Here is a 23,593-nt window from a genome sequence, read left to right as displayed (position 1 = left end):
AGCAGTGGGAAATGTGGTTTACAGTCCAAGTTGGCTTTAAACACAGCATACTGCTCATGTTTAAACTATATTTGAGATTTTACAATATTTGAAATTTGTAACCATAATAAACAAAGTCATCATAGGGGTTGGTGGTGTGGCTCGGTGGTAGAGGGCATCCTGGAGGTCCTGAGTTTGAGCCCCAGCACCACAAAAGAAAAGTGTTGGAATAAGTGTCTAATTTCTGAATAAATGAGTTATAACCATTAAGAAAATTAATTTTTTTATTTTTTTTTTAAGGAATAGAATTGTAGTCAAAATCTTGTGGGATTTTGGGAGAACCCATTTATAGATTTTGCTTTAGACCTCATTGACATAAACATGTAAAAAGCAGGGGCTGGAGTTGTAGCTCATGATAGAGTGCTTGCCTCGCACATGTGAGGCACTGGGTTCAGTCTTCATCACATAAATAAAGGCATTGTGTCCGTCTACAACTAAAAAAATAAGAAAAAAAATGCTAACAGCACATTATATAATTCTTAGCAAGTTTTGTTACATTTTCTTGTTCAGAATAACCCGTGTCCTAATTCTAACTTCGATGTGAATGTGTTTAAAGATTGTCAGATGTTCCTTTCAAAGACACTTGAGAATGGAAAGCGATTGTGTATACAAGGATAGAAGTTATTGAAGGCACAAAGGATGGAGAATACTGCTAAGAAGTGAGGAGTGGTTATTCTAAACATTTAAGTAAGTCAGTGAGCTGGCAATCCTTTTTACTCAAAACTTACACAGAAATAGAAATTCAGGCATTACTTATTTGTGAACTGTAAAATTATTTTTTCTTTCAAGCTAGGAAACACAGAAGTGTAATGAGCTAGTCAATTGAGATGGCTCCTACTATTAATTACTTTATTGCAATAGCTCAAAAGGAAACTCCCCAAAGACAGACGGTTTCATTCAGGACTTTTTCTCCAGATGAAGAGCACACCAAGCTTGAAACAGCCAATTCAGGTGCCACTGCCAATTTGACCTTGACCCTCAGATCTCAAGCAAATCAGTCCCTTGTTTCTCTGAACCTGTTTCCTGGCTTGCCAATTCTATTCAGTGAGACAGAATTAAATGATCCATCACCAAAAAAAAAAAAAAAAAAAAAGTCCAACATCTTTATCCAAATCCTTATTACAGAAAAAAATAGTCCCCTATAAGTGAGGGCTGTGATATGGCAAATAAAATGAACTGGCTTGTGCAGCCCACCTGCATGAAAAATTATAGCCATGGATAGTTGAAGATATTTGGTTAACTCCACAGTGATTCTGGTTCTTCACAGAAAATCCATCATCTAAATACGGTGGGGTTTTTTCCTGTGGTTTCTCAGGATCATGAAACAATGGCCTAAGTTTGGTTCAGCAGGAATTTGAGATTGAGTGTAGCTTTAACTTTCTGGAGAAGTGTAAGTGAACTTGTAACTTATTTGGGGAGGATAGAAGATCTTGGAGTTGAGGTAGATTGCCTGCCTGTATTAATGGTTTACAGAAAGAAAAACAATAGATCTCACTTGGCTGCTGTGTAGACTTGTTGCCTCTTGTAAAGTCACTACTTAAAAGCAAATTTGAAGAATATGTGATAGTTGGTTTAAACTGGCTTCAAGCTGTAATAAAAAAGTGGTCAGAACTATCACTCAAAAAATTATAAATGATGGAAATATTCAGGATTTTAAAACAACTAAGTGGCCTGTAAGAACAAGAAAAACATCTTACTTTGGTTCCAGGATACAGTGGTATTATAGCTAAGGATGTAGATGCTTATTTATTATAGTTGAATTGAGAGATTTTGTCTACTAAAGAGCATTTAGTTACTCAAAACATCTTGAACTATATGATTTCCAAAAATTGATCTGAGAACTGTGAAGTGTGGAAGAAATTAAAACCATTTTTTTCTTTTAAAAAGCCACATAATGAAACCACTAATGAAAACCCTGAAACAATCTACTTCACATTGAAGTGGAAAAATATCCAAAACGAACAGCTTCAACTTCAATGAGATGAAAGTGCACCACAAAGACCGTTTGCCTTTGCTGCATTTGGGCTTTATGTGGTTATCTGGTAACATTTAAGAACTACTGGTCCTAATGCAGTCCTCCATGAGAATATAATTTATACTATGTGAAAAAATAAGACAGGACTAGGAACTATAAAGACTAATTATCATTAATTTTTTATTGTTTTATAAAAACATGTGTGCAGCTATTAATGTTGAATAGACTTTCAAAGTTTAAAATGTCATAGTAAATAACGTTAAAAATTTTTGTCCATACTGAGATACTGTGTAAACAAATGCCTTAATTATTAATAAGCCAATGTGTTATGATACCAATATCTGTTTTTAAAAACATTAAAAACCTGCCAGGCATGGTGGTACATGCCTGCAATTCCAGCCACTTGGGAAGCTGAGGCAGGATGATCACAAATTTAAGGCCAGCCTCAGCAACTTAGGGGAGGCCATGTCTCAAAACAAATAATAAAAAGGGCTGGAGATATAGCTCAGTGACTAAGTACCCCTGGATTCAATCCCAGTGCCAAAAAAAAACTTAAAACCAACCATGATTCATTCTGGCATGATAAAATCATGAAATTAAATCAGAGGTTTACATTCATGTAGAATGTGGTTGAAACATTTTCCATACTATTTTTAAAACTTGAAAATGTTGTTAGAAGTTCTGATTTTTTTGTCAGAATTTCACATCATGTACATATGTGTTATCTCTATAAAGAAAAAGGTGAGTATATGTTTGTATGAATGTTAAACTAGAAATGTCCATAGAGTTGGCTAATTTATATTCACTTTTTATTGTATGCAGATTTATTTTTATTTTAATGTTTTTTAATATTTTTATTTTAAATATTATTATTTCTGTATCATTAAACTTCCTTCATTTGAGTAAATTCACTTAATATTTCTTAAAAAATGGTTATACATCAAAGCATTTTCAAAATTATACTGCACCATCCATAAAATTAGTTACTAGCACATGTACATGTATGCATATTGAGAGTGCCTATGCCAATAAATTATATGACATAGTTTCTTAATTAGTATGATAAAAGACCACAGCAATTTAAGTTAATAATGTTCTTTTGGTTAAAAAAGGAAAGAGAAGAAAAATTAATAAATTGGTAAAGCAACAGTGTTCATTTGTGTTTGTACTAGAAAGCTGTATTGTATTTATTATTTTGATTTTAAAAGAAAACATTTTTGTGGTCCCTCAGCATAGCACCTACAGCATTAAGTCAGCCCTGGTCAGGTAGGTGGATAATGATCTGATCTGTTTGGTCAAATTAAGTGTTTCAGTCACATCTAAAACTGACAAAATATACATCCATCCAAGGGGGACCATTTTTCCACACACAAAGCATATGTTTATTATTAGGGGCTGAGAAACAAATCTCCATCACAAAACATTAAAAAAGCATACCATGGGACTGGGGATATGGCTTGGTACAGAACTTGCCTAGCATGCATGAGGCCCTGGGTTCAATCCCCAGTACTGGGAAAAAAAATACCATGACACGTTCAAGAATCATAAAGTTTACTGTTTCTCTTCCATCATTTGGCACATATCCAAGGCACATTAGAAAATTAGAAATCATAAATTACTTTGTAGAAAAATAACCCCTCCCTTCTATACACACAAGAATTTCCAAGAACATGCACAAAACCATTTCCCTATTACAAAGTTATTTGAAAATGTACTCAGGACAAACCCATGTTTATAAGCTGTAGACCAATAACATAAAAAAATAACAGTATAATCTATATAAATTTATAAAAATCAATAAATTCTAACTTAAAATAACTTTGACCTGGTTTGTGCTGTAAGTTTTGAATATGAATCAAAAGACTAAGAAAAGATGTGCCAAATCTACTCTCTAATAACCATCCATCAGGTGTGACATTTAAGGGAGGTTTTTAACGGAAAGGGATGTTTCTAGAAACACTGCTACAGGTATATATGTGCAGTGACCAATTATCTGTACTTTGTTGGAAGAAAAATTATATCCAACTTTTTCTATATAGTGCAGAACAGGTCTGATATGTCCTTTTTACTAAAATGAACATCAAAATGGCATTTAGGCATATTTTGGTTCAAGTGTTGCTTTGCAAAGGAACATTTTGCATGGTCTATTTCTTCATTCCAATATGACATTTCTGCATGGCCTCCACAGTAACTTACTGTGACCTAAATCGCTTCTCTTTAGATTATCCTGTAGTGTGGGTAGGGAGAATATTTTAGCTTATGGCTTGCTAATTTATACACATCACAGAGGTTTAGCACCTTTCCATGGAATATCAGAATCTGACGGTGAAACCTCTCCCTATAACCAGGAAATCCTTAGAAACATACATCCCAATTAAGGAGCTGGACCCTACTGAAATTTTTGTCCATTTTCTTTCAAGTGTATTCATTAGCTTTGAAGAGGAGAGAGATGGTGGTAAATTTTTTGTTGCACTTATTCCCTCAGCCACAGAAAAGCTTTCAGGAACTTTCTGCTGAAGAGTCTTTCAAGCCAGTTGTTTGAAAGTATACTCAGTCCTAAGCTGTATTCATGCTCAGCATCATCTTATTGCATACTTACTTCTTGGCAGCAAACTTAACAATGACTTATTACTGTTAAGACTGGGAAACACCAGCCCCTTGGGGCAGGGATAGATTGTCGACAGTCTCTGGGCCCTTGGGAACAACTGGGTCTTCAACAGTGTGCCTGCGGAGCATTCTCCTGTTTCCAGGAGCAGTTTGCTTCTGTCTAGGCCTCTCCTCAGGCCAGTCATTCTTTCCTTCATTAGCAGTCTGAGATCTGCTCTGGTCTGGCAAGTTATTCTGTTTCCGTGTGATTCCTTGCCTTTCAGGCTAAAGAAAATATACAATTCAGTTTATGTCTGCACTGTATTATAAACCACATGACCGCACTGCACCTACAGCATTAAGTCAGCCCTGGTCAGGTAGATGGATAATGATCTGATCTGATTGGTCAAATTAAGTGTTTCAGTCACATCTAAAACTGACAAAATATACATCCATCTACCCCTGTGGGCTACTTTGTCAGACAATGTGCTTAGTACTCCTCAAGCATATTTTCAATTCTAACATCCCTGTGATGACAGTGTGTCACGTGCTCACTACCTGTGCAGTGTAAATACAGAAAGCACCCAGAGAAAGTGCTTTACACGTTTGCACACTTTGTAACTCTAAGTATATATATTGCAGTCCCACTCCACAGCTGAGGAAACAGGACTAGCAGTTAAGCCATCTAACTAAGTACCGCAAGGGAGAAGCTAGCACTTGATCGAACTCAGGCAGATTTCAGTTAGTGGGTTTCCCACTAAGGAGCAAATCTATTAGCAAAGCTACAGAAGATTAAGTGTGAAATAAAAATTAGTCATGTTAATAGAAATCACTTTAATGTTCTTGGGCTGGGGTTGTGGCTCAGTGGTAGAGCACTAGCCTAGCACATGTGAGACACTGCGTTCGATCCTCAGCACCACATAAATAAATAAAGATATTGTGTCCATCTACAACTAAAAAAAAAAATTAAAAAAGAAATCACTTTAATGTTCTAAAGAAATGATTTAAAACTTACATGTTTGCTCCAAAAGCCTATGCTATCAATTCTCAACAATAAGAAAAGTCATATTTCTAAGAATCATAGGTAATTTGTTCACAGTTAATTAAAGCTGTTCATATGTTGCTTCTGTTATAAATACATTTGGGGGTCAAGGTATAAAAATCAACTTGATTTTTTTTTTTTTTTTTTTTTTTTTTTTTGAGCATAGATTGGGCTGTCTTTCCCTCTGGAGAGAGTAAGCATTCTCCCTTGAGTGTGTATTCTTGCTTTACCAGGCATCTCACTCTTGGGATTAACCCCCTTTCCTACTTAAATGTGTACCTATTTTCCTAAATAATCAACTGTCTATGCCTTAGGAAAAAAATAGCACAGATTGTAAAGCAGGCTTCATTTTATGACAAACTTTTTAAATGGTGCATGGGAGAGAACTACTGTACACACTGAAACCGCAGCTTCCCAGGCTTACTACTGCTTCCCACCTTTCACCACTCTCCTTTCTCTGCTCAGAAATATATTTTAAAATATATCAATGAAGTCCATATTCTTGACTGTCCCACTAAAGTACTGCAGTCTTAATTGCTGTTAACTCTTACAGTGACGACTACCATTAAATGAAGATGACTATCATGGAGAAATGTGTTTCCTGTGGATCACTTTTGAAAAAGTCAGGTTTTTAAAAGTAGGAATATATTGGGGCTAGGGTTGTGGCTCAGCGGTAGAGCGCTCACCTACCACATGTGAGGCCCTGGGTTCGATCCTCAGCACCACATGAAAATAAATAAAGATATTGTGTCCAACTAAAAACTAAATATTTTTTTTAAAGTAGGATTATAAGCCAGTGTTTAATAACTCACCTCATGCAAAGAACCTTCGGTAAAATTAGGGACACTTCTATCTCTTGCCATAATCTCCCTAGAAGTCTTCCCCCTGAAACCCAAAATATAAAATAAATATTTGGAATAGTGGTGTGAAACACTCTGACCACAAGATGGCAGCATTGGATGACATTATTACTGAGAGTTCATCCACAGGTAATTAAAGCTGTTCATATGTTGCTTCTGTTCTAAATACATTTGGGGGCCAAGGTACAGAAATCAACTTGATTTTTATACTCACCTAAACTGACCACCTGAGTGAACAAAGTAAAACTGTCTTGTAAAAGGTTCATCTGGTAGATCGTACATTTTTGAGTTCCCTGTAGATAAAATAATAAATAACTGAAAACTTAAAAAATAGTTATATTAAAATTACAACACAGACTCAAACTTTCTAATTTCTTAGTTTAACAAAATTTAGAAAATTAAGCATTGACTTTGCTTAACTATAGTGGCAAATACCTATTTATTACTATGAGAACCTTTGTAAAACAAGGATAAATCCTTCATACACTGATACTCCCCCACTAAAATCAATTATGCTGAGGTAGCCTCAGAATTATCCAGATATGTTCGTGGTGGTGCATGCCTGTAATCCCAGCAGCTCAGGAGGTTGAGGTAGGAGGATTGCAAGTTCAAAGCCAGCCTCAGCAAAAGCGAGGTGCTAAGCAATTCAGTAAGACCCTGACTCTAAATAAACATACAAAATAGGGCTGGGGATTTGGCTCAGTGGTCAAGTGCCCCCTTGAGTTCAATCCCCAGTACCCCCCCCCAAAAAAAAAGAATTATCCAGATATGTAAGTGGAGTTATTTACATTATTGCACTACAAATACATGGACTTTTTAGAGATAACAGAACAAGGACCCCTTTAAACTTTTAACAAAGGAGAAAATATTTCCACAGCTATTTGGTAACTGCTATTCTAATTACCATCAACCTCCATACACCTGCACTTTTTTAAAGTTGGGGGCAGGGATGAAGTTCAGTGGTACAGCGGTCCTGGGGCTTAAGCCCCAGCATTGGAGAAAAAGAAAAAAAAAAAAAAAGACAAAAAGATGCATTCACCCTGGAAGTCTGGGAAATGCACCAGAGAACATGTGGCTTTGGAATATGAGGAATAACAATCTACAAGAGGTTACTCCTCTCCAGGGGGTAAGTTGAGGCCTAAATCTTCAGGTAATGAGGTAACGCTGGGAATGTCTGTCTGATTTCCCCAGGAAACATAATCAACCGGAAAACTAGTATTCAAAAAAAAAAAAAACCTGACAGATGCATTTCTGTGTATCCCTCCCAGTCATAACTATAATGACATTTTACATTTATAATTAAATGAAAACCATCAACTACCCATGAATTTGCAAATAAACCTAAGTTGAGAACTATAGAAAGAAAGTAAGCACTTACATTTTTTCCTGATCTTAACGGTCACATACTCCTTGTGGTCTATTTCGGCAACATCATCTAATGAGGCAACACAACTTGGTACTACTTGAAGTAACTCCATTATTTTTGAATTCTACAATTTCAAGGGAAAGGTAACAGTAACTTTAATTCTTCATTAGCATATTATTGATCTGTTGGTATAGCTGTGACTGTACCAAAAGAAACCTGAAAAACAACTACAAACAAAACTCTGAGGCCATAAATCCTAGTGGCAAGAGCAGCCCTGTGTGCTGGGGGTTAGCTCAGCGGTAGAGCACTCACACAGCACACACAAAGTCCTGTGTTTCATTCCTAGCACCACAAAAGGAACAGGAAAAAAGAAAAAGAAAAACCTGTATCTGGAACCTGACTGCCCTCTACCAGTTACCATGGGCTGGGTGTTTAACCATTCCATGCAACTGGGTGGCAATAATAGGCTCCATTATTGTATGGTCAGGAGAGGTTATCAAGGGGCCACCATGCAATAAGGACTCAATAACACCATCACCATCATTGTCCTTAGACTAAGTACTGAAGTTTAAAATACTTCAGTTCCCTTAGGAAATATCAAGCTCACAGATACACCCAAGAAACACTGCTTCATCAGCCAGCTGGGCATCCCTCAACCATTCGGCTGACACCTCAAATTGTTCCCCATAGGCCCACCCCTTGCCAGCCACACACATCTCCTTAAACCACACTTCATCTCCAGATGAAGACAACATCAAAGTTAAAAGAAAGTCACCGAAAACTCAAATGAATATAATAAAGCTATGATCAGGCTGGATTTTGGTAACTTTAACATCTCAGTGGGGTCATTGAATAGCCTACTAGCTGTCTATTCCCACGCTGACTAGAAAATCAGACGAAGATTCACCATGAAGACACGAGCTGGAAAGAGCTCCCTTCTCCCAGGAGGAAAGGACTTTTCCTCACCAATCTCCATGATAAACACCCACAGCACTGGAGAGGGTGGGGACCTGTGGGGACTCCCCTTACAGAACTCCACAGGTTTGGTTTAGTTTTGTTCTGTAGAACTGGGGATTGAACCCAGGGCCTTGCACATGCTAGGCAAGCACTCTGCCACTGAGCTACATCCCCTCAGTCCTTTTATTATTGTACGTATGTGTTTTTTTTTTTTTAACTTTTTATTTTTTTTAATATTTATTTTTCAGTTTTCAGTGGACACAACATCTTCATTTTTTATTTTTTTATGTGGTGCTGAGGATCGAACCCAGCACCCTGCGCATGCCAGGCAAGCGCATTACCGCTTAAGCCTCAACGCCAGCCTCTGTACGTATGTGTTTTGAGACAAGGTCTCGCTAGGTTGCCCAGGCTGGACTTGAACTTGGCATCCTCCTCCCTCCCAGTAGTGGAGATTACAGGCAAGTAGTTTTAAATCCACAAACAAAACTAGCTTTCTCAATCATGCTGCAAGGATGGTGAAACCAGAATGGTGCCTGAACTTGCTATTTCCCTTTAGTACTTGATCGCCCATTAAGTATGTCAGATCAGGGTGCCAACTGGGGTACCTCAACACAGGCCTTTGGAAGCTACCCCTAAAAGAATGATTCCTGGCTCCCTGAGCCTGCCACCTTTAACCAGGTGACAAGAACCAGTTATCTAGCCACACAGGTTGACTTGGCCCGGGACCCAAGGATCAGATCTGGGAGAAATCCACAGAGGGCTGTGTGGGAGCCTGAACTCCTAGCTCCAATGCTGTCTGCACTCACCTGCTCAGCACAGTCTATGGCCGTGCACTGCCTCTTGTTCAAGATGTGAACTGATGCTCCATGAAGCAGAAGCAGCTCCACCACGAAGACATGCTTTTCTATCACAGCCTCATGCAGAGCTGTATTGCCCTTATTGTTAGTAGCGTTAATGGAAGCCCCATGCTAGAAGGAGAAACAGCACAATATTAGGATATATTAGGAATGCTAAAAAATCTTCAAGGCAGAATCTACGGGGTAGGAACATGGGTATTCACTGTAAAAGTGTTTCAACTTCTATGTCTGATATTTTCCTTAAAATGTTGGGGATAAAAGTAACACTAAGAGGGGCTGGGCTGTGGCTCAGGGGTAGCAAACTTGCCTGGCATGTGTGAGGCACTGGGTTCAATTTTCAGCACCACATATAAATAAATAAAATAAAAGTCTATCAACAACTAAAAAAATATTTTAAAAAAGTAACACTAAGAAAGGACTTATGAACAAAGGTGTTTATTGCAGCACTTATCACTATAGCAGGGAAAAAAACAGATTAAATTTAAACAAATAAGAAACATTAAAGAAAACACTAGGGTAAATCCATACTTACTTGACCATTAAAAATTGTGTTGTTATTGGTTTTGTTTTTTGGGTTGTTTTGTTTTGTTTTTTGTTTTTTTGGTTCCAGGGATTGAACCTAGGGATGCTTAACTACTGAGCCGCATCCCCAGCCCTTTTTATGTTTTATTTTGAGACAGGGTCTCACAAGTTACTTAGGGCTTCACTAAGTTGCTAAGGCTGGCTTTGAACTTGTGATCCTCCTGGCTTGGCCTCCCAAGCTGCTGGGATACATCACTGTACCTGGCTTAATCAACGATCATCCTACATTAAATTAAAGAGAAAACAACACTGATCTAAAACTACACTCATTTTTAAAAAGTCCACCAAAGTGGATCATGAACAAGGTGGGTTTTCCCTGACTCTGTTACCCAGAAGGCCACTGGGCTCACACTTCAGGGTAACAACTCGACTTACCCATGGTAGGTGAGGTCAGGCCTACACCGCCAGCAAAAGCAGAACCCAGGTCCTAAGCACTGCCTCCCTGACACAGCACCAGCTCCCTTCCACACAGAACCACTGTGGAAATGTGGTGCAGAGCTCCTCTTCTGGAGGCCTGTGACTAACAGGTGGACCAGCTCAGAGAATGGGGAAAAGGCCTGCTGGAGCTGGGAGGGGCCTTACCTGTAGCAACAGTGCTACGACTTCATGATGGCCACTGGAGCAGGCATAAATGAGGGGTGTGTTTCCACTTATATCCTTTTTATTGGGTTTCACATTAGAATCTAATAGATACTTCACCACCTAGCTCAGAGAAGAAAAAAATTCAACCTCAGTTAAAATGTGCAAAAAGAAATCTCTAATTTGAAACTGATTTTTCTCTGCTTACTGAGAAGGCTCTTGAGACATATGTCTGACCCCAGGGAAAGCAGACCAGCTGGAGGCCGAGGAAGTACCATCTGCTGAGGGTCTGCTCTGGGCCAGGCACTGCACTGAGCACTACTGTTTTGGTTTAATCTTTACATCTACCCTATGGAGAGGTGGAATTATGACTCAGATATTACAGATTAGGAAGCTGATGCTGAAAGCACACTGCTGAGTGTTCAGGATAGAGATGAAGACCTGAGACACGGTCCTTGTCTTTAAAGAGTCTACAGTGGAACTGATAAAGGAAAAAGGAAAAATGTATACATAGATAATTTCTATAAGAAAAATAGTAATTTAAAAACACAAACTGTTCCAAAATTCTCTCTTGGACCCCCTCCTACAGGGCCACGACTGTACTTCATAAAGTATGAAACTGTTTGGCACAGACCTAAAGGTGGAGAGATGATCAAGACCCAAGTGTAGGAGACAACTCTTGCTGGGATCAAAATCAGAATGACAGCTCTGGGTCACACAGATGTAAATGGCAATGGGCAGAGGGCTGGCTCCACTCCCAGGGAGCACCAGAGTTCTGTGTTCTGCTGCCAAGTGCTCCTGCCCTGTGTACTACAGAATTTCAGGGTGGGAGGAAGGAAATGCAACTGTCCTCTGGGCTAGACCCCAAGACCTTTCCCCTCTGCACATTTCCCCCACGTAAGTTCCTGCTACCAAAGCTAGCACCTGCTACAATGCCCAAAAGACAAAGCCCAGACCTGAAAGTGGCCCTTCTGGCAGGCCAAGTGGAGGGGGACGGCTTGGTTTGCATCTCTGGCACCTGCGTTGGCACCATGCTTCAACAGGAGGGGGATGAGGTCCACTCGACCATGCAGGGCAGCAACATGCAGTGGGGAAGAGCCATCCAGGTTGGTCACATTAACGCCAAGCCCATTGGTAGGAATCCTTGCCAGCTTCTAGTAAATGCAGAAGACGGAAACAGAAACAGAAACATCATCAGTACTTAAGAAATTGGGCTGAAGGAATGATTATCACTTGTCCCTGACACACACAGCTCCTATGCAAAATTTGGGATCACAGTGGCATCTGGAATCACAATGCCCACAGGTGAATTCTTATTACTTTAGAAAGTAATAAGACCACAAGAATAACCTCTATTTTTAGTAAAGCAAATCCCCTAAAATGATATCCCTTTATGCCAGTCAAATGGTGCTAGGATAACTGGATACCCATATATGGAAATGCTGCACATCAACCCTACCTTACTCCAAGCACAAACATTAAAAAGGCATCATAGTCAGACACATAAAAGCTACAACTATAAAGCTTCTTAAAGAGAGCAAAGAAAAAATTCTTTGCAACTATGGCATAGAAAAAGATTTCTTAGATATGATACTCACACAAAAAATTAAAGTTAGGTTAAACTGGACTTAACAAAAACTTCAAATGTTTGCTCTTGAAAGATATGATTAAGATGAAAAGGCAAACTGCAGAAAGGGAGAAAATGTGTGCAATACATATACCTCACAGGACTTAGGTCAACCAGAATTAATCATTAAAAAAAATTAAGTATTTTACAACAGAAGACAATCCAACTTAAAAAAGTTAGGCAAAAGGTTTGAACAGACCTAAAACAAAAGAAGATAGGTAAATGAATGGTCAGTGAGAACATGAAAAGATGTTTAACATCACCAGTTACTGGGAAAATGCAAATCAGACTCAGGAACGACAAACCGAAAGGTGGGGAAACAGACTACAGCCTCCAGGGGATCAGGGGAAGGAGGCTGGCTACAGTGGGGCAGGAGAGTATTTGGGGGTGGAAGTATTCTATATCTTCATTGTGGTGGGTTTGTTTAACCTCATGGAACTGCTCGTTACTTATCTCCATTCTCCACCTTCATTTTTATCATGAATCCTCCATATTACTGCTAGGGGTTTTTAAATCAATCATGCTGATAAAAGATCAATCAAAAAGGGGGCAAAAACTGCTGTCTAGACCATACCACTAAAAACAAACATTAGGTTGTAAATTATCATTATTGTTATTAGTATTATTACTATTGGTACCACAGATTGAACCCAGGGGCACTAAGCCACATCCCCAGCCCTTTTTATATTTTATTTAGAGATAGGGTCTCTGTAAGTTGCTTAGGGACTTGCTAAGTTGCTGAGGCTGGCTTTGAGCTTGTGATCCTCCTGTGTCATGAACATGCACTACCACACCCAGCCTGTGTATTAAAGGCTGAATTTTATTATATGTAAATTATTCCTAAAAAATAAAAAACAAATCCAGGGATGGGGCACATGCCTATATTTTGGGACCAGCCTGGGCAACATATTAAGACCCCTGTATCAAAAATAAATAATTTTTTTAAATGAAGAAGAAAACACATGCACATAAAATGAAATACCCTAGCATATTTTAAAAATATATATGTGTGTGGAAGCACACTCCTCACACCATCAGTAACCCACAGCACTGCTGCTACAGATAAGGGCCCCATGCCACCCTGCTGGCTGACACATCTACACTTGTCAGCAGTGGCACCCTTACCAGAATGGCTAAAGTTAAAAGGTCAAAATACCAACTGTTGACAAGGATATGGAGAGACTAGAACTGAGACTGAGGAAGGAGGTTCACTGGATCCTATGAATCCAATACCAACCTGTACAACACAGTGAGATTCAATCTCTATAAATAAACAAATAAACAAGTATCACGAGTGAAAGAACCCAGACACAAAAGAGTGATTCAGGTTGAGCATCCTTAATCTGAAAGTTTGATTAGGTTTGCTCAACCTTTAAAGTCTATGCAAAAATTCCAAAATTCAGAAAACTCTTGAAGTCTGAAAAACTTCTGGTCCCAAGCATTTCAGATATGGGATGTCCAACCTGTACCTTACTGTTGACCACATAAAATTCTAGAAAACGCAAACTAATCTCTTAATGATGGAAAATAGATGGGTGTTGCCTGGGACAGAGGAGTAGGGCAGCAGGGAAGGACTGTGAGGTGGCAGGAGGCAATGCCAGGGGGGACAGACACCAGGTGGTGGAATGGTCTCCCAGCCCAGCAGGCCTGTGACAACTCAGCAAACTGAATATTTACAAGGGTATGCTTTATTGTATCTAAGTTACAGCTCAGAGAAGAATTAAAAAAGAAAAAGAAAAAAAACAAAAACAAATCCGACACACACCACTGGGCTAGAAGAGGATGATGGTTGGGGGAGGGATGTTGATTTAATTCAGACATGAAGCAATTTCGTGCTGTGTCTTTTTGAGAGGTTACAAAAAGAAAAGAGGATGAAAAGAAGATGAGGGGTTTCAAAACAGCAAGGAGTATAAGACTTTATCCAATAAATTCTAGTGGTATTTTAATGTGGATTTTGATTTCTTGCTACAACTTATGTGAACCGTAAGGAGGGGAAGCACACAGGAGCAGGAAAGTGACAGACACACAGCAGCAGGATGCAGGAAGTGACCTGGGCCACCCAGACTCAGACTTGCCAGGGCTTCAGCTTCGTGCATCCATCAGATCCTCGGAAACATCATCTGCCTTTTTAATCCCCAGGTTTTCCTCAACAGCCCACCTGGGGAAATTGGATTTTGTACAGTACACATCCAACAACGTGAGAACAGATCTAATTTATATTTTACCCATGTCTATCTTACCCTGCAGCTGAAAAAGCTGTATGTGGATGATAAAAGGTAGTCACTTCCAATATTCTTAAGATAGAGTAACCCATCAGAAGCTATTTTTAGTACTATCTTGCAATATAAAGGATAACACTAATCGGTTCTGTAAAGGCAAATTAATATTCTTAGTATGGGACATTTATGTTTATAGTTAGGTAGCTTCAACATGAGCACATACTGTGTACATGATACCATTCACGACTGCTCAAAATAAAAGGATTTGCATGCTAAACATCACAGAATGTTGATGAAGAAATGGATCGTGTTCATTGAAGACTCAGCATTGTAAAGGTATTATTTCTCCCCAAACCAATTCATAGGTTTCATGCAATTCCTATCAAAACCCCAGCAAGGTTTTTTTTTTTTTTTCCATAGACATTGACAAGCTTATTTAAAAATGAACCTGGGAAAGCACAGGCCCTGGAATAGCTACAACAATCCTGGCTAAGCAAGTCCTAGGTAGGAGGAATCACTCCACCCAATACTCAAGCTTCCTACAGAGCAATAGAAATCAAGACAATGCAGGAGTGGGAGAGGGGCACAGAACAGCAAACCCAGAAGTAGACCCACACCATACGTAGTCAGCTGAGGTGCAGAAGCAGGTTAATGGAAGAGGGGTAGCCTTTCCAGCAAATGGTGCCAGAGGAAGTCAACCCGGCAAAACAACAAGTAAACAAAATCTTCAATCTGACCTCAATCATTGCATGAAAATTAACTCACACTGGGTCTAGGAATTAACTATAAAATGTAAAATTATAACTTAAAAAAGAAAAAAAGTCTTTGAAATCTAAGGTTAAGTAAAGAGATCTCAGACTTGACACCCAAAGAATAATCCAGAAAAAGAAAACTTGACAAATTGAGCTTCTAAATTAAAAATTTTGCTCTGCTAGAGGCCATGTGAACATTTTTCAGATTAAAATGCTGACTGAGGGGCTGGGGTGTGGCTCAGTGGTAGAACACTTGCTTAGCATGTGTGAGGCCCTGGGCTCAATCCTCAGCACCACATATAAATAAATAAAATAAAGGTATTATGTCCATCTACAACTAAAAAAAAAAAAATCCTGAAAATATTTGCAGACCATATATCTGACAAAGACCGAGTATCTAGAAGATATAAATAACTTTCAAAACTCAAAAAAAAAAAAAACATTTAAAAATGTGCAAAAGAAATGAAGAGACATTTCACTGAAGTGCGTGAAAAGATGCTCAAAAAAGGCACACGGAAAATGTTCGACATCATCATCCACCAGGGAAACGCATATTAAACCATGATGAGGGAGAACTACACTCCGGTCAGAATGGCTAAAATTAAAATGGTGACAACTCCAAATTCTGGTGAGGATGTGGAGAACTTGAACACACTACTGGTGGGAAAGTGTGATGCTAAAGTCACTCTGGAGAAGTCTATCAGTTCCTTGGAAACTAACCATGGATTACCGTACATGCCATAGTGCTCAGCAATTGAGCTCTTGGGTATTGATCCTAGAGAAATGGAAACATCCTCACAAAAGCCTGCTGGGATCATGTTGGGTGAGCCAAGCCAATCCTCAAAGCTTAGGTACCTTGTGATTACCTCTACGTGACTTTTCTTCCTTCACTTCCCTTTCCCCTGCCCTCCTCTCCCTTTCTCTCTTCCCCATGAGGTCTAGCTATACTGCCTAGGATGGTCTCAAACTCCTGGATTCAACTGACCCTCCTGCCTCAGGCTCCGGAGCTGCTGGGAGGACACATTGCCAGGGGTTAGGGATAGTTGGGATGGGGTGGCAAGGAGAGGGATAATGAAAGGCCAGCAAGAGTGATTCTTCTTGTGGTGAGAAAACTGTTCTCAGCTTGAATGTGTTGGAGGACAGACAAATCTGCAGGTGATAAAACCTCACAGAACTAAATACATGCACACAGACGGGCAAAGTGAAACTGGAGAAACCTCAATTCAGAGCAATAGATTCCATCAATGTCAATATGCTGGCTGAGGTTTTATTTTTTACTGTAGTTTTGCAAGATGCTACCACTGGGGACTGGAGTTGTGGCTCAGTGGTAGAGCACTTGCCTAGCACGCATGAGACACTGGGTTTGATCCTCGCACCACATAAAAAATAAAGTGAAGGTATTGTGTAAACAAAATAAATAAGTTGTTACCACTGGGGGAAACTGGGCAAAGGGTAGAGGAAACTCTCTGTACTTGGAGGCTGGTCCCCTCCAAGTGCAAACCAACATGAGCAAAGGCAGCAAAGAAACAACTCGTAGCCTCCCCAGGGAGCTCCAGTGCAGACAGAGACCCTCAGGCATGTCTGTTCATGACTGCCACGCGGCTTAGGGGCCAACAAGCACCAGAAACACTGAGCATGTGGGCGCCGCCCTGCTGGCTCACCTGCCCATTCAGGAAGCAGGCCGCCCAAGCCGGGTCCTGCACAGGGTTAGTTTCTCTCCACTCGCAGCAAATTAATCCCCGCCCCCACCCCCACCCCCACATATCTCAGGAGGTGCCTTTTAATAGCCACTCAGTAATTATCTGGCTAGGAAGCAGAGAACTCTCCTAAGGAAAGAGAAAAGAATATGCCAGTCCCCCTACCCCAACAGAGGCAAAGCCAAACCTTCTGAGCAGGAGCACATTTGGGGCACTGACACAAGGGATGACAGAATTCATGATCTGCTGCACCAATAGTATCATCCACCTCATCCAGGTCCTCTTCTGTCCATTCTAAAAGGTAACGCACCTGGTGTTGGGAGAAAGAGGAACTAGAAGTTATCCTTGGCGCCTGTGCAAGCTATGTATCTCACATGCACACCACACACGCTGAACTGTTCCCAAGACAGGGCCTACGCTTCCTTCCTCAGCCACCAAATTAATTTATAAATGGCTTCTTCTCCCTAATGCAGACTCCCTGTGCCACCTGTGCTCAGGCTGTTCCACCTCCTTCCAACGAGGGTGGGGGACCTTTCACAGCTCATGTTAAAGTCTTTCTTCTCTCTTTGAGGGACAGACTGGTGCTGCATTGGGATGAGGGATTTCAAACCTGAGTAAGTGCATCCTCCTGTGCTAGTTATGTGCTTTCAACAACCCATGAGGCAGCTCCAGAGTCCTCCCTTCAAATCTGACAAAACTCAGGCCGAAGAGGTTAATAACACATTCCAGAGCCCAAAACTAGAGAGTGGTGATGGCACCACACATAGGCCCCTGACTCCACTAAAGTGTTCTTCCCACCGTTGTGTACTAGCTCACAGGTGACACCATTGAGAAGACCCCAAACAGTTCAAATTTATGTAAAGACTGGTTTCTAGAATGTTAAATTTGGGGAAAGGAAGCAATATAAATGCACTTCTAGGTCCTGATCTAGGTGCCAAGAAATTAGCACATGCCTTCAAGGAGGGACCATTTCCAGAAAGACCCCATTAACTCCAAACCTTGTGTCTTCCAGGTCGTTTCCACATCCCTGACAACTCTGCAGTGGAAACACAAAGGCATCTATGCAGGGGCTGCAGCTAATAGACTAGAGGGTAAAATTCTCAAGCAGTGTCTCTCAGTAAAAAGGGAACAAGATCGGGGTGCAAACCTTGGAGGCAGGTGGCCTTGAGAGGGACTTGGGATGTGATGGCATGTGAATGGTGACTCAGACAAATGGGCAGTTGTTTCTGTTCATCTGCTTCATAAGTGGCCCGCCCCACTCACCACAGTAGGAAACAGAACAGATAATGTAATCATGTGGGATAGTGTTAGCACTTCTCCACACAGGCTGGGCCACTGGCTCACACCCTAGCTCTTAGAGTACCTACAGACATCCTCCTTTGCTTCTGCAAAGAATGTTGGGTTCTTCTGGGACTGATCTCATGAATGGAGCTACCCAGCATCATGGGCCAGACACAGACACCCGTGTCCCCAGAGAGGATCTGTACATCATTTTGATTTTGATGAACTCACAGAGGCCACCAGGCAAAGGCTAATATTCTGATAACCATAAATTGCCTCCCAAAGGCTATAAGAATCAGGCCTTAGCAATTTCTGCTCACCACCTTAAACTCAGGCATTAGTGAAAAACACACATCACCACACTGGTCTCTTAGAAGATGACATATTCCAGCTACTCTTTTGTAAAACACCTGATTTATTCCTCCAAAGTGGAAGATATATCTTCCCTTTCAGGAAGCCAGGGAAACCACTCTGGGAATCTCACAAAGGCTGTCTCCACTGATCCCATCAAGAGTGTGCCCTCTCCTGACAGTGATGCTTAGAACAGGTCCTTCTCTCAAGCCATGAACTCCTCACTAGCCACAGACCCAGAGCAGCCAGCAGCATCTTGTCCAGACCCCTGATTCTGACTCCTTGAAGGTCCATGCCTCAGACCTCAGCCTCCTGGCCCAAGAGTTGGAGCTGTCCACAATGCTATCTGGTACACTCAGAACTCTGCCTGGCCTTGGCCTCTGCCACCTCTACCCCTCCCCACAACTCTGCACTCTTTCAACCAGGCAGCCCACCTTGCTCCCTGGCCAGAAGGCCTGGGCTCTGAGCCCACACTCTATGCCACTGAGCATGGCTGGTCTTCTTGCCAACACCTCGTCACATTCCTAGAATAGGAACATCTACAAGGCAGGAGACACATTCACAATGCACTGCCTTACTTGTTTGGAAAACACGACCTCACCATTACCAAACATGCACTCAATGTGCCACCTTCTCTGTGGAGCTGAACAAAGAAGCCATGTGGCTTCAGACTGGACTAGCAACAAGAAACGCAGGTATAGCCTCTTTAAACTGAGAGCGAGCTTTTAAAAATGCTCTTCCAGGGCTGGGGTTGTGGCTCAGCGGCAGAGCAGTCACCCAGCACGTGTGAGGCCCTGGGTTCGATCCTCCACATAAAAATAAATAAATGAAATAAAGGTATTGTGTCCAGCTACAACTAAAAAATAAATATTTTTTTTAAAAATGCTCTTTCAAAAACTCACCATTTCTAGATCTCCATCAGCAACTGCTCTTAAAAGTTTTTCTACCTTAATAAAAGGAAAAAGAATGTTAGGAAAATGATTTTAATAACAAAATAACAACAGAAATAATAGACATCTGAAAGTTTAGTGACCTTCATTTGTCTTAGCTTGTGGTGTTAGAGTGGCTCATTTATTACCTTTCTGACAAACCCTAAAGCTGCTCAGAAGGATCTGGAAGGTGTGCGTGTCACTGCCACTTATAAAATATAACTGCTAATTATGTGGAAGGTGAGACATGGTGACCCTGACAGTCACCTCCTGGGAAGATAGCCACCCTATGATTCAGAACCATACTCACTGGGCTCTCATGAGCTGCTATCTGAGGGTGCCACAAGGGTGAACACCCCCTCCTGAGGACAACATCAGGCCTGTTACACTATGGACTATGTCTCTTGTGCTCTTTGCTGTGGCTCCTGGAGCTAAGCTTGCTGGACCCTCTGAGAGTAGGTCACAGTTTGGGGTTGTGGGGAGCACTAGGGCTATCAATGGATCATCAAAGGAGCTGAGCAAGAGCCATACAATGGTCCATTCCTCAGTTAAACAATGAGGCAGCTCCACTGGACTGACACTGAATCAACTCTAAGACAAAGGGGGGGGGGGACATCAGGCTATAAATCACCTCTTACAAAATGCAACTTGTGTCTTGCTGAGAGCCATAGCCAAATAGGAATGACGCATGGCAATTTCCTTGTCAGCCTACCCAATGTTGCTTAGAGGGAGGACTCTCCATTGTGGAAATGGCCTTGCCTTGGACCCAGGTCATTTGCAGTGACATTGCATGAATGTTTGAGAGTTTTTGTTTGAAAGGTGACCTTGCTCAGGGATTAGGGCGGCTCCGGGTTTAGGGTGGATCCTGCTGGATTAGGGTGGCTCCAGGTTTAGGGTGGATCCCGCTGGGAATAGGGTGTATTCTGCTGCCTCAGGCGCCCACTCCTTGAGTTCCCATGGAGTTCTCATGGGGTTCTGAGAGTATTTGGTACGCAGAGCCTGGTGGAGGGTGTATTTTTCCTAGAACGTGCGTGCGTGTAGAGTGCAGGTAAAAGTTCGGGAATAAAGAGTTGCTGTTGGAATCTACAAGTCTTTTGTGGTGGCTCGGTTATTTTGTGCCCAGACAGACTGCGGCAGTGTCTACATCTCAATGTTTACCTAAACTCATCAAGAAGCCAGGAACTGGGCATATCAGGGCATTAAACTGGGTGCTGAGGGGTCAGCATGGGGGGAGAGGGCAGAGAACATACTTTGTAAGAGGTCTGAAACCAGTGGGCCTATAGATGGCTTTACTTGTATTCTTAGGATATATTCTGTCTCTGTATCTGTCTGTCTGTCTCTTTCTCTCAAACACACACTCCACCAAGCAAAGAGCTCCAGGGAGGATCCTGCAAGAACCAGCAAAAGTGAAGAGCAATGTGAGATACAGTTGGGTCAAGGGTCAACTGGAGGGCACTGACCACCTCAGCGGAGGAGTGGCTGTGTGAGTAGCTGCATGAATATCAGGGCTACTAGGTCCTCTTCTCTTCTCGGACCTCCTGCCTGGAAGGCTCACCTCTCGGTAGTCCCTCTTGGTCTCCTCCTGTCTGGAGCTCCCTGACATGGAGGAGAAGCTGGAGGTGGAGGACCCTTGGCTGATGGAATCCACAGAGCGTTGAGGGGACTGTTGAGGGACCTATAGTAAGAAAACCCAGATGAGAGATGAAACTTGTGGATACAGACACTTGAGAACCAGAGGAGAAGCCCCTGGGCTCCATCCAATACAACAAGCCCTGTTGACTTACCTCGGAAGACCTCCTTTCCTTTGGTCTTCTTTCCAAAGACAGATGATGGGCTTCCATCACAGACAGAATCTAGGAAGATAAAGAGGATATTAAAAGCCCTGAATGAGATAGGCTACAACAAAGCACCATCACCCACTCGTCTGTCCACTTGGGATGTCAGCACAGTAGGAGATGTAGGTCCTGCAGCCCAGCCACACCTGCTCAGATAAAAAAACCAAGACCTGAAGCAGACAGGAATGTATTCAGGATCACATGGACAGCGAGGGGCTTCCTCCCAGCATATGATGCTCCTCCTGTCCAATGGGGTGTCAGTGCTTCCTACGAAGAGCTTCAAAGGCTCTCTTATCTGGACCCTGGCTGGTTTGTCCACTGAGTGTGACCATCCCACCAGCACCCACAAGTCTCAAGTTGGGGTAGCTCAGAGCTGAGTCAACAGGGCAGCTTCTTTTTTCTCTGTAGCTCTCCTTGCCAAAGGGCCTTTGGTAGAAGCCACAGTGGCAGGAGAATCACCCTTGTGATGTGCTGAGATTTCCCAGCACATCAGTCCAAGGGTGGCACCTTAGTTATTTGCAAAGCTGAGACACTGTGAATTCAGGGGGCAGTACAGCCAACATCCCCTGAAGCCAGGGGCAGGAACTTAACCCTTCAAAACCAGTGCTACCACAGACCTTAGGCTAAGTGTTCTTACTGCACACAAAAGGAATAATAAGTAATAGACTCCTGCTAGTGATGGCTGCACTTACAGCACAGATCATAGTGATGGTCTATCTCATTTATAAGTGAAGGTGAATGCTTATCTCCAAATCCATGGCTATTACGTCTGAAATGTATACAACCTTTTGTATATCAATCATACATCAATAAAGTGGTTTCAAAATAGACAAAAACTGTGCTACTCCCAGAATAAGACGTTAACAGGAATTCTAAAAGGATTCCCTGGAAAAGAACTGGAAACCACCAAAGGGAGCAGGTAAAACATCAAATGGCAGGAAGTTGGGTCTGCGTGAGGGCGATGACTGGATCACTCCAATAAAATGGAATCACCTGTGTGAGCCATGATTCACTGATATTCTGGGCACCCCAGAGGGCTCCACCTCACATGGCTGCTGTTTTCTCTGGTGAGTTCTCCAACCTGCTTCTCTTAGGCATCCTGCCCACCAGGGCTGCGCAGAGAGGCAGAGACACTAAGCACTGGTCTCTGTGAGCCACCCTCTCCCCACTCATCATGAATGGAGAACACTTCACCACAGGATGCCAAAACCATGTTTCCAAGAAGATATTGCCAGGAAAAAGGGGAGTGAGTTATTACAAATCATTTGTGGAAGAAACTACACGACTAAAGTTTCTAGAAGCTGCTATGATAGAAAACGGGGTTTAGACACTGTGTTCACTCTCCCAATTCTCTGTCCTTGCTTTTCTCATCCAGAGCCATTGTTCCCTTTTTCACCCAATCCATTTGCTGGTGAGCCCAAAGCACTCAGAGCACGGGGCCAACTCTGCTGGGAGTGGCTCCTAAAAACTGCAGTGAAACTGGAAACAATATAAATAAGTAAAACCTATTAACAACGAGGCCCCAAATGTAGCAGGGAGCATGAGAGCCAAGTACTTCCCTCAGGCACTAATGCACATTTGTCCAGCAAGGCCAATCTATGGACATTGATTTTCTACAGTTATACTGCTGCCAAGAGATGAAAAGAGCTACCTTAGAGTTTAGTGCGCATTTGAGCGGTGTTTCTTTCAGTCTGTTCTGGATCTCTGTGGGTGCTCCATTCTGTAGCAACGTCTCTATGATGCCCTGGTAACCCCAACGTGCAGCTATGTGTAGGGGTGTGTCTCCTTTCTCATTACCAATGTCCAGTCTGCACGCCTGCACATCGTAGTAGACCAAAGCCTTCACACACTGCAGAGAAATTGGAAAATGGCAATATCTGTGCTCATGCTCAATCCATGTTCTGGTTCAACCAAGGCTCCACTATCAAGCAAAAATGCAGCAATGGACAATTGTAACTCAAGGGTTCCATGCTATCTGATCAGGACATCTCATTTTTCTCAAAAGTTCAATAAGGGATGGCTGGCTGAAACCGGACAGGACAGATACCATGGCAGGCCA

At 41.7% G+C, this 23,593-nt stretch overlaps 1 protein-coding gene and 1 pseudogene across 3 annotated transcripts in view; one reads left to right on the top strand and one right to left on the bottom strand.

Annotated features, from left to right (window-relative positions):
* The first annotated feature begins 1,129 nt into the window (after window positions 1–1,129).
* LOC124095043 (KATNB1-like protein 1) lies at window positions 1,130–1,803 on the top strand (annotated as a pseudogene).
* Window positions 1,804–3,548: 1,745 nt separating this feature from the next.
* Ankrd27 (ankyrin repeat domain 27) overlaps window positions 3,549–23,593 on the bottom strand; it is a 53,196-nt gene continuing 33,151 nt past the window's right edge. For 2 of the 3 annotated variants that reach the window (XM_046447946.2, XM_058580441.1), the window contains 12 exons: window positions 23,186–23,383; window positions 21,484–21,552; window positions 21,255–21,374; window positions 19,673–19,717; window positions 17,326–17,448; window positions 11,800–11,997; window positions 10,847–10,966; window positions 9,632–9,793; window positions 7,881–7,992; window positions 6,717–6,795; window positions 6,455–6,527; window positions 3,549–4,885 (listed from right to left, as the gene is read on the bottom strand). In XM_046447946.2, coding sequence (XP_046303902.1) covers window positions 4,649–4,885; window positions 6,455–6,527; window positions 6,717–6,795; window positions 7,881–7,992; window positions 9,632–9,793; window positions 10,847–10,966; window positions 11,800–11,997; window positions 17,326–17,448; window positions 19,673–19,717; window positions 21,255–21,374; window positions 21,484–21,552; window positions 23,186–23,383 — 1,536 coding nt within the window. In that variant the 3' untranslated portion in view covers window positions 3,549–4,648. The remainder of the gene's footprint in view (window positions 4,886–6,454; window positions 6,528–6,716; window positions 6,796–7,880; window positions 7,993–9,631; window positions 9,794–10,846; window positions 10,967–11,799; window positions 11,998–17,325; window positions 17,449–19,672; window positions 19,718–21,254; window positions 21,375–21,483; window positions 21,553–23,185; window positions 23,384–23,593) is intronic. The other variant, XM_046447947.2, reaches the window with a different exon arrangement.

The sequence above is a fragment of the Marmota monax genome, unplaced genomic scaffold, assembly GCF_021218885.2.
Source record: "Marmota monax isolate L192 unplaced genomic scaffold, Marmota_monax_Labrador192_F-V1.1 WCK01_AAM20220418_F8-fsc00101, whole genome shotgun sequence".
Lineage (NCBI taxonomy): Eukaryota > Metazoa > Chordata > Mammalia > Rodentia > Sciuridae > Marmota > Marmota monax.
This window is presented reverse-complemented; position numbering and strand designations above follow the sequence as displayed.